At 25.6% G+C, this 12860-nt stretch overlaps 1 protein-coding gene across 1 annotated transcript in view; it reads right to left on the reverse strand.

Annotated features, from left to right (window-relative positions):
* Positions 1 to 10343: 10343 nt before the first annotated feature.
* The window catches only part of LOC119674947, a 40366-nt gene continuing 37849 nt past the window's right edge, over positions 10344 to 12860 (reverse strand). The window contains exon 13 of the mRNA XM_038086103.1: positions 10344 to 10477. Coding sequence (XP_037942031.1) covers positions 10344 to 10477 — 134 coding nt within the window. The remainder of the gene's footprint in view (positions 10478 to 12860) is intronic.

The following is a 12860-nucleotide window of genomic DNA, read 5'->3' on the forward strand; positions in this document are numbered from 1 at the left end:
TATGGATTGATTTATTATAAGACAAAAATTATAATTTCTTATTTTAAATAATAATTAAATAATAACAAAAAAATTGAAATTGAATGTATAAATTTGTATTTAAATACTATTTACTATAGAAATATATATATAGTTATAGAAAAACTAAACACTTAATATTATATTTTATTATGAATAGAACATAAATTAAAATCAATTAAAACCATTGATGAATAATAAATAAGCAAAACAAATTTAGTATTTGTAAAGTAAAAATAACAAAATAATGTCAACTTAACTTGATTAAAATATATAGAAATTTGTTAAATATTATGAAAAATAAAAAAGAATAATTCATAATTCTAAGATTTATTTTAAAATAAACAATTTTTAAACAAAAACAAATTTTTTTTTAATATTTGAAAGCGAAAACAATACTTAATAAAATTATTTAACGACTTCATTGAAGTCACTAAATAAAAATTTAAACTTAAACATATAAAACAAAATATCAAAATGAAAATAAAATATCTCTTATATGAAAAACAAAATAAAGAAAATTAAAATTAATTGCTTTAATGAAAAGAATATATATTTTGAATTTAACAAATAAAATGGAAAACAATGAAAGAAACTATTGTTTAAAATTTTTTATTAAAAATTAAAATCATAACAATATATTTAAAAAAGATATAGCCTTACATATTATAAAAAATAAAAACGATAATTGTTATAATATAATTCATATTCTTCTATATAATTCTTACTTTTAAATTAAGATATTTAAAAAAATATAAAAAAATGTTTAAAAGAAGTATATAAACGAATAATTTATACTAATAAAATAACTAGTAATAATAATAATGAAATAAAGAGAAAACAAAGAAAATAAAGTAAAGAAAAGAAAAAGTAAAAGTAAAACAAAGAAAATAAAAACAACTTTAACACTGAAAAAAAAAATTTGGAAAATAAGTATCGATTTAATTTTTGGTTAAAAATTATCTATGGTATCCTTAGAAATCAGAAAAAATATAACATAATATAACATAATATAATTTTTATGTTTATTTAAAAAAATAACATGTTAAAATGATGATAAAAGAATGTCATAAAAATTATTAACGGATATGTAAATGTTTATTCTTAATTTAACAAAACAAAAGGGACAATAATACCTTATTAAAGTATCTAAAAATTAGAATTTTTGATTAAAAATTAAATTAAAATAATATATTGTGAAAAATTTTATGAAAAGTAAGTAGTATTCATCATAGTTCGTTTGTCCACATACATATTCAAATATATATGTATATATATATATGTATATAGACAGACAATCAATACCTAATGTTATACATATATTATAAATATATGTACTATCATCGCTAATTAAAATAAAAAAATATTGAAAAAGTTTTGTAAGAATTTCAAATAAGTTATTAATTATTTTGTTAATATCTAATTATATATTTTCTAATATCTTATATACATTACTATTTAAATACATAAATATATAGCTTTGCAATCCAATATCTTGTTAAATTTCCGAGAACTATAAAAAAAAAAAATAAAATTTTAAAAATAAAAACAAGTATAAATTTTTTAATTAAATATTAAATTTATTAAATTATTTTATTTATATTTTTATTTTTTATATAAAATATTAAATTTACATCAAAATAACTGAAAAATAATTTAAATAACATAAATATTATTATTTTAAATTTAATTTTAATTTTTTTAAATATATAATTAAATAATAATTAATTTATGAAATAAAGTAAAACAATTTTTTATTCCAAAAACTAACGAGATAAATATTTATTTTTATTAACATAATTATATATATATTTAATATATTAACTTAAAAAATAAAAATTAACTTTTTTGAAAATAAAGTCATATAATTATTCACGTATATAATATTTTTTAATATTATTTTTTAAAAAGATATTGTCAAAAAATTTTTAAAAATATATAAAAATTAGAAATAATTTTATATTAAACAAATATGTTAAAAATATATTTTTAAAATTTACATAAAAATGATTGTAACTAATAAGAATTTGCTTGAATATATGTTTTTTTTTAATATGAAATTGTTTAAAATATCAGCAAAACAATGGGAAGCACTCAGTCAGCCTACTTAAAGCTTATTTTTTATGAAATAATAAAACTAAAGTCTACCTTCTGTTATTTCAAAGTTTTATAAGCCAATTCCATGTATACATTTTCCATTATATATACTTTTTTATTAGTTTGTTGAGTATTTTTTTACACTTCCTCATAGAAACAGATGGGGTTTGGCAAAAACATCAGTGTAGCTTTTTTCCGGTTTACTATATCTTCCTATATCATTTATTGGTATTTTCCAGATTTGATGATGGAAATGGATATCTGTTATCAAACTCATCTTAACAGCTTTACGTTCTTTTCTTTACAGCTTTACGTTCTTACGTTCTTATCTTTACAGCTTTACGATTGTTAATTGTTGGAACAGTTGATATTTTTGATTTTATGGAAGATATAGTATGTTCAAACGAGACCTGCAAATTAATGTTATAAAAATAAAGTATTGATATTATTAAAATATATATTAAAATATTGTCATAAAAACTAATATTTAATAACAAAAATAAATACAAATTTAAAATATTTTAAAAATTTTTATAGTATTCTTTCCATAGCATTATTTTCTATATAATGAAGTTCTCGTAAATTGAATAATATATGTGTATTTTAATTTTTCCTTTTTTAGTATTAAATTCTTTGTAGTATAGTGAAAATAAATTGATAGTTTTGAATATTTGAAAATTATTTGTTATATATTGTAATAATATTAAAATTTTAATTATATCAATATAAATTAAATATATCAATATTCTGTATAAGTTTTTTTACTCACCATTTTACTGCACTTTTTATTACTTTATTATTATTTAAATGGTTTAAAACTGCACCATTCATTTGAAATATTTTAATCGATGTTTAATCAATATTTAAAAAATCGATTAATTGAAAATTGTACACAAATTAATCGTTTCAGTAACACAATGATATATTTCACTATTAAATTTTTATTTAATTTTAAAAATTTACTTTATTATAAATATTATTGTTCTTGAATTTAAATTAAGGCTTAACAGCCCTAATATTGGTTCGAAGAACCTTAACTTCACTTTTTTCGTTCCACTCTTCTCGGGTTTTGAATTTGATCTGTTGCGATCGTATGATCCGACTGGTTTTTTATACAAATTTTCATCTGAAAACCACCACCAAAATAATTAACGAAACTTAAGCGGTTTTAAATTTATTATATATCGTTTTGGAGTTTTGAGAATTAAAAATTTCTCATGGCCCTTGCCTAAATTAATTTTCATTTAATGCCGGCATTGCGTGTTCACTGTTGCTGCATAAGAATTTATGCATTTGGTGGTGGGTTGCTCGGTTAGTTGGAACTGATGAAAGGCACTCGAGGCACTTATAGTTGCAACAATTGACAAATATGCTACGCACAACATACCGTGGTCAACACAGTGTAACAAAAATCAATAGGTTATTTAAGTATATATTCACGGATATTAACATCCCAACCACTTTTCATCATGTTCCTGCTGTGGGAATGTGGTTCTAGGCGAAATTTCATTAACTTTATGAGTTTAAATTTTTACTGAAAATCAGATAAGCCATTTTATTGTTAGCCAAATTCAGTAGGAAATAAATATTAAATGGTATTTTCACACAAATAAAAGTACATTTTATGGACCTACTACCGTAGAAAATATGAAAAAAAAAACCGGATGTGACTTGACTTCTAAGTACATCTTGAGTTTTTGTTATATTTTCTTTTTTCTTCAATATGAAAAAACTTTGAGTGTATGGAATTACAATATTAGTTTTGCAATTTTTATTGATTTCTTAAGAACAATTCTAATAGTTAATTAGTTTTTCATTAAAGAAATATTTTTATGTATACAATAGAATGTAATATAAACTTACTGCTGTTTTCAGTTTTCTGTAAGATGTAATATTAAAAGTTAAGTAATAAAAAATATGTTTGTATACTATATATATAGTATTAAGTATATATTGGACTCAGTTTTCTGGATTTTATCAGGCATACTACTTCAAAGTCGAAGATTAAACTAATATTTTTATATACATGCAGTATATACTGATTTCACTTTTCTGTATTTAATTAGACCTACTACTCAAAGTCAAAGATCAAACTAATATATTTATATATAGTATACAACATGTATTGCTTGCAGATGTACTATATGTGATACTATACACGATTTGAATTTTCAATAATATAATAGACTATAGACTAATATAGTCTATAGACTAATATATAGACTAATATATAGACTAATATATAGACAAATAGTCTGATTATATTTAATTTACTACAAATGAAGGAATTTGAAGAAGTATACAAATAAAGAAATGTGCTATATACTAGCACTTTAATAAACAAACAAGTTTATAGTTTTTCTCAGGCTTATTTCTTTTAACCTTATCTCTTTTTTATATAAAGTTTCCAGAATAACTGTCTTGATATTAGCCTATCGTGGTAATATACAAACCGATAACCATTATTTGTCAGAGATTATTTCTTACAAAGTCATCATGTAAATTCTTAAACTGCAAGTAACTAAGGAACTTGCTATTTAGTTAGTTTTCCAGCAAAATAGAAGCACTCAAAATATAAATCGAAGATAATAAAGGTTTCTTCATATTGAAATAAAATATATAGTAATGTTCGAAGTTTCTTCACAATAAATTTTCAAATCAATATAACTTTTTATAAATGTTTTTTGTATAAAAGAATGCAGCCCGAAATATCAACTTTTCGTTTAACATAATTAGATTAATATTGCCAGATATATATAGGTACACTAACACTATCTAGTAACAATTGGTGGCGGATACTTTTTATATTAATTAATACGTTAATGCTGAAAAATTAAGATTAAATATTTCATCCATTTTCATTCCTAGGTATCTAGTAGCAGCTTAAACCAATCTTTTGTGTAGAGCCTTTCCGTAACAGGTCCACTAAGTTTTAGCAGCTGATAATAGATGACATCTTAATAATTGCACTAAGTATATAGCATTATCTGGGCACAATAAATATGCAGCTTTGGCTTCAGTTTACCCGATTGGCTAGGCTATAGACACGATTTTTTACACTTGAAGTTTTTGTAGTCGATCTAATTTTCACCACAAGAACACTCAGAAAAATAATTTGGTTGATTTGACCTGATTTTAACTAAATCTTATAATTTTTGTTCAACCATACCACATGTTAGTTTTGACATCTTCTTTACTACATGAGTCAAAATTTCTTGTATGTGGTTAGAACATATTTTTCTGAGTGTAAGAATTCTATGCAAAAATAATCTTTTCCATAGCATTCTAGCAATGTTTTGGGCATGCAAAATCCCTTTTCGACTTCTCTTTTCGACTTCTTTTCGGCTTTAACTGGTATGGTACTTAATTACCATGCTTCTGAATGAGTCCCAATGATTTTAGGTGATTTTAGGATAACAAATTCCAACTTTTTTTGCTGCCCAGGTCGCTGTTTTAATTCATATCGAAGTCATCATTTCAGAAGTATTGAAGCTACTCAAAATTATTACGACTCTCAGCGCACCTTAACCAAAAAATAACAATTTTTTGAATTTGACATCATATCCGTTTTATTGAAACAAATTCAAATTTCCAACGACTTTTTCAATGTTGGCCGAGAACAGTCAAGATAATCTTAAAGCCAATCAGCATATAATATCAAAAACAATAGATCATTTCATCATATTTTACATGTCGATGATACATACTTCCTTATTAAAAGGCAAATTGTATGAAAATTATCAATCTTAATAAAATATGCATCAATAATCAAAAAAACTGTCATCTGTCACGAAAAAAAAACAAATACCAGAAAAATTAATTTACAGTTATAAGATTGTACTTTAAATTGCAGTGATTAGTAAAACGCCCAATACTTTATGCAATAAAGACAATATTTTTTACAAAATTTGTGAAAGCAGTGTGTTTAGATACTGCCCCTATTTCTAGAGTTTGCATGGTAAATATCTAATGAAAGTGGATCTAATATATGTGGTTGTAAAATATGTAGTTATGTACTACATGGATCCTCGAAGTATCCTATATGGATGTGAAACTAGTTAATATTCGTGTAGACTAAGCATATATAGCATTGATGTGATGTAATCCTTAATTTTATATATGTACAGACAATATAGTCCAAACAAAATACAGACAAAATAATCCATATAATTCCATTAATTTTAAATCCATATGTGTTATGTTATAATCAATTTTATTGTTTACAATTGTATAGAAGGAATTGGGTGTTAGTAATAGTGCAAATGCAATACTCCACTAAACACGTTTTCAAAAGTCTTAAATAAACAATTACCGCCATTATCCTAAAACCGAGAAATAAACTCATCTTGCCGCAAAACTAAAACCCAATCAGCATATTACTACCTTCGAATAAAATAATTGAAAGAATGCTTTTTGAATATTGGCTTTATTATTTCGAATAATACTGGCTTTAAACAAATCACACCACTTAACTGCAACTAGCCTCCGTGTTGCAAGTATAGAAATTTAAGTGGGTTTAAGTGAGCACAGAATCCATAGGTTGTAGTAAGCTTGACATAACAAAGTCATTAAAATTTTAACCAACTTTCTAAAACACAAAAAGTCTCTTTTAGAATCAATGACTTTAAATTAACAGCAAAAGAATTGTAAAGCGGTGTATCATAAGAGTCCTTTCTCTGACGATAGTTGCTTAATATTTACACATCTCACATGTCAATAATAAAGTTAATATGACATTATCACACATTCATGATAAGTCAATATTATATGATTTGCAGCATATTAAAAGTTCACCAATAAAAATATTAACAAACTTCAAATCTGCCAAAACATACATATGAGTTAAAACACATATGAGTTAAATTACTAAATCCTTCTAAAAAGTAGGCTGCCATAATAATACTTCCTAGAGATACGTCCAATTCAACCAACTAAAATAGATGTATTTAGTTTCTCAGTAAAATAGTTGCACTCATTTCTGGTAACACTCAGAAAAATATGCTCTAACATACTAGTTGAATTGACTTGATCATTTTGTCTAGTGATAATTTTAGCTAGTATGGTTAAACCAAAATGATGTGTAGTATATTTATAGAACATTTTAACGTGAGATTTAGTTAAAATCTGAGTAATGCACCAAATTAATTTTCTAAGTGTGCAAATTAGACTTATAACATATTAAAGCTTCAAGATCTTCTAACACTCATAGTAGGACACTAACAGATCCATCCAAAGAATAGAGTGAAGGTGCTAACCCAACTTAAATAAAACGTTTGGAATAACGTAAAGTTATCGAAATATTCTATATATTATAGTAAGCATTTTTAACTACAGTAAAAATGCTAGTCCGACTAAGATTCAATTTTGGAGCTTTATGAGGTCTTTGAGGTCTTTTCAAGATTATCTCAAACAAATATTATTGATAATGTTGTTACTAATAGGATTAGTAAAATAAGAGTAAAAATAAGAGTACTATATGAAATTTTTTTCCGGTACTTGAAAATTAAACAATAAATCATCCACAAAAGGGGTCGAATGTTGCACGTATTATTAAAATTATGTTTTTGGTTACTTTTTACATAAGCCTATTGTCAAATTTAACTTTTTTTATTTCAAATTTAAAGGATTAAAGGCCACCATTTTTTTCCACAATTTTAAAATCAAAAATGTCATTTTTTTTCTTCAAATACTTAAATTGCAGTTGATGATTTGAAATTGAAATCTGTTTGTAGGCTGGTTAACGGTTATTTACACTGCAGGGGATAATAATTACCGAATCATTATATGTTACAGTCTCAGACATATTGTGAAAGTAATTTGAACATCGATGATACTTGATATGCACGCAAGGATTGATTCTGAAAAATTCGATCCCATGCGGGCTCGCGTGGCAAAATGCTACCACAGTAACTGACAAAATATTTGCCACACTTCAGATACAAAAACTGCGTTATCAGTTATGAGGGATGATTTCAATGTTGTCATTTTATTATTAAATACCAGAGACCTTCGATTTGTTTTGTTTGAAAACAAGAGGTTCTAATTCCACACACATTAAGATTCATTAATAGATTCTGTGAGAGCTAAATTTTTACACATCGCCATTGTGAAGCACCAAAGCATTTAACAATTTATATTTTAATTAAGCTATATACGAGTATACATGAACATTTTTTTATTCATTTCCATGTATTAATTCGTTTTAGTTTTTTGTGTCACCAAACAGCCTCTCAACCCTCCTCTAAAAATAGGTTTAAAACTAAATACTTATGGGTTCGTCACCCTTGATAATGGCTGAGTACCGGTGCGATAATTTTATAGGATTAACATTTGAGTGGCTCATAAGTGATGATGATTGCAATAATATTTTAAATTTCAAGGCATTTAAATTTACAACGAAAAAAAAACTGTCTCTGACTCTTAATGGGACCCTTTATCGGTAATAAATCAACAAACCGAAATTTTTTCATACATGTTTTGCAAATTTGAGTTTATTTTTTTTATCAAACCCAAGAAAGTGTATGTACGCATGTTTTGTGAATTTTTTAATTTTTGATTTATCATTTTTTATAAATTTTTACATTTAATTTAATTCTAAAATTTTCAGAAGTAAGTAATGTTTACTTTATTGATCAAGCAGCTGCTTCATGTATTGTCAAAGATATAATAAAACACTGTAGCACTGAACTGGAAGTATCATAATATTTTCTAATAACTTATTCACATGTATCTTAAATGAAGGTAGTGTTGTGGAGTCCATAACTCCATATTAATATTTAATAATATGTTAAAGTTAATTATTTTGCCGAAAGCTACGCTTTTTACGACGACAAAGAAGCTATTTTTAAAAGTTAAAAGGATTCGAATAGCAAACAAAAGACAAGAACAACAATTTAGTTAATTTATTGAAAATTGGTGGAACATACAACACTATTTCGAGTATTGTCAAATACTCATCATCAGTGGTCTTAGGATATATAAGAAGCGTAGCTTTCGCCAAAATAAATTAGCTTTAAAAAATTAGAATTGGAAATATGAACAATAATATATAATATAGTTCAGCTTTTCTAAACCGTGATTAGCGAAACTGTAGAGTAATATTTGCTTAGCTCCTTTATAAAATAACACAAAAAAGTACTGTTCATATAGTAAGTAAAAATATGCATAACAGACGTCTCTGCAAAAAAATAACTGAAATAAAAATAGGCAACCTCAAATGTTAACTTTCAATTTATTGAACTTGGATTTCCAAATTAAGCTGTAGTTTATAGAATATAAATATATAGAACATAGAAAAAACCAGGGTACCAGTTCTCAACGAAGCGGAAGACTGTGACCATAGTTAATCTTTTTGTACTGCAACAGACTTTAACCGGACAGAAGACATTCCGCCTTTTAAATGAAAGCCAGAATGTCAAGCGTTGAGCACCTCCTAATATCAGATTGGGAAAGTAGTTCTCGACCCAGTGACCTCCTCCTGGCCCAGATCATGGCTAGGCAGTCACAGAGAATGTGACTGGAATAGATTGTCGTCTGCTTCTAAGAAGAGTCGACAATCTATCTATTTGGACAGAACCATTTGGTTAAGCCGATATCGCAGTCCATGGTGACCGGTTTAATATTCCACCAGCAACCACAACTCAAATTTGAAGTAATTTAAATTATAATCTTATTTAAAATATAATAATGTACCCACAAAATCTGTCCAATTTTTTATCGCTGAAATAAATTTTGATTTAAAAGTACTAAAGTACCAGTGCAATATAGACAACGCAATCAAAGTCATAACGTTTAGATATAAATTTCATTAATATTAATTTATATTCGATCCTGACCTTGATGTTGACTCTCAAAGAGAGTCGAAATATAGGATATATATTATAGACAGATATAAAATATATAACAAATCTTATATCTAAGTTAGCGAACTCGAATGAAGTAACACTTGTCTGTATTTTTGAGAAAGAGGGATTTGATGATAATGAAACAGCTTTCAAACTTAAGAAGGTCGCAGTGCAACCCGAATAGATCTATAAATAGAGATATATTGTGCAGCGGGTTAAGATATTTAAAAGGCAATTTTATTTAAAATATTTGTATTACATCTATTATTATAAGAAACAATGATAAAATATTTTTATCTACACCTCTCTGTAATTATTTTCCAACTGTTGGGATTTAAATTCATTCAAAGATGTTCACAATTTTGGTGTTAAAAATACTTTCGTTTACGTCGATTTGTCTAGATGAACAGTACGTTTAGCATTATAATTAGGTTGTCCAATATCAGCTTGACTGTTTCTAACAGCATTGGAAACTTCATATTTCCTTCCTATACTATGTGCATAAAGAATATGAAAAACTGAAAACACTCAATGGAAGAAAAAGAGAACAATAGTAAACAGGGCAGGAGATTGGCACGCGATGTTTATATTTTTAACCAATAATTATAATATTTTTCTAAAAAAAATATTTTAAAGCCAAAATATGTCACATAATGCAATAAATAATAAATGATATAAGCTAAGAGTGAGAGGATCCAAATTTTTTATAGAAACAACACGACATCTGACAAATTTTATTTAGACAAATTCGAATAACATTGTATTCTTATACTCAGTTTTTTAGATTTAAGAGACCAAATTTAAAAATATTATTTCCTAAAAAATTTGACCAATTTTTTTTATCCCTGAAAGTTTAAAACGTTATGTTCACTGAAATTTAATGAAATTCAGTCTCTTGTAGATCGGGAAACTAAAAAAACTTATAACAAAATTGCTCTATTTGGATATAAATGTGACCCATAACTTGGGGAAATAAAGTGATGCCATATTAAAATTAATACATATAACTTTTTATTCAATAATAATGTAAATTTTGACCAATTAGGAACAAAACAATATTGGAAATATGTCCACAAATTCTAGTTTCGTACGCGTCCCCATATGCGATGATACTTTTAAACTTCTCAGCAGTGTTTCATTGTATAAGATTTGTAGAAGAATAAGTAATGAATATCTAAGTCTACTTTCAGATATATACATATTTAGATGTTATTTAATATTAATTTAAAAATTGCCAAGTCGTCTATTTTTTGAAAGTTAACCGGTTCTAGATATAGCCTGTACATTTACTGCTCTGAATCTCATAGTGACGGTATTTGGTTATACGTAGCAAGTTGAACCCATGAAGGTAGGAAAATTCGTCATAAATTTTTTAAATTATTATACAATATATATAAAGAAAAGTCAATTATCCTTAACCGAATATTGATGATTAGAAACATATACCAAGGTAGCTGGCAGTTGTATTTTAAAAAAATTGAGTAAAATGTTAAATATTATCAACTTTGTGGGAAGTTACGAGGATTACCTACGAAAGTTTTTCAGAATTCAGAGTATTTACTGTGATTTCATGTTTTAATTTCCAATTTAAATTAAATTTATTTTAAATTTATAATATTTTTAGTTGAGAACAAAAATGGGCAGCACATAACCTAACTATAGACATGATGACTTTATTAAAGATTAAATCGCAACGTTTTTGAATATACTCGACCATATGATTGTATTTATTGGAATAAGTGTCATTATTAAATTAAACTTCTTTATCATCTTTTAGTGGACCATTAAGGTCCATTCCGATACCAAATCAGTGTCTTACTTTATCGATTGTATGCATCACTTAGAATGCGCGTTTCATTAGCAAAACTTATTAGGATTCCAACAAAAACCTCAGGTATGTGTTCCAGTCCTGTAAAACTGACAGCCCCCAAGTAGTTTTGTCGAGTTCTCGAGAGAGCCGGGCAATTATACAGTAGATGCTGCAGAGTTTCCTTTGTAGTATGTATATATGAAATAATTTCTAATATAATGTTATTAGTTTTTAAGATTATAAAATTTATTCTTAGGATTTAAGTAAAAGCGATTCAATAAAAACATATTGTTATATACAAAAAAAAAACTATATTGTGTGATACAATATGAATATGTTCAATAAAAATTATATACAGACCATAAACTTATTAAAAAGAAATCAGAATATTTCCTAAGATCACTGATGATAAGTAGTTGACAATACAACAGCGTTATATGATCAGCCATATTTCAATAAAATTAACTAAATTTTTGTTGTTGTCTTTTTATTTTTAAGCAAACCCTTTTAACTTTTAAATATTTTTTTTTCGCCACAAAAAAATATTTTCTTTTCGAAAAAATTAATATTAAAAAATTGTTTAAGTTAAATATATGAAATTCTAGGAGCGCTGTAATTGCTTACTGTACAGTGAACTATTCAGTTCATCATTAACAGTAGGAATACTTCATGTACTGCTACATGACAGTTATAAAACAGTTGGTAGTTGTTAAAATATTGTGGCTTATCTTTCTTAATCAAATCTTATCTATAAAAAGTTACTAAGCTCTTCCATCTTCATTCAGTGTATGAAAGTCAAAATCACAATATATGTGTTCAATACTTTTTTGATATTTTATTGAAACATTGTCATACTGAAAGCCATTAACAGATTATAAGTCCAATTGCAATCGAAGACTACAGATAAGGATTGATATACATATAATGCATAATATTTATAAGCTAAGATATCAGGTTGAAGTAGTTTTTTACTATTTTGGCAGAAGTAGTTTATTGAAAACCAGCGGTAGCGGACAACCACAGAGAATTCAATCAGTTTCAGTATATATTTAAATGATCCAATATAACAGATATATATGTATATTACTGTT

This window comes from Teleopsis dalmanni, chromosome 2 (assembly GCF_002237135.1).
Source record: "Teleopsis dalmanni isolate 2A chromosome 2, ASM223713v2, whole genome shotgun sequence".
Taxonomy (NCBI): Eukaryota; Metazoa; Arthropoda; class Insecta; order Diptera; family Diopsidae; genus Teleopsis; species Teleopsis dalmanni.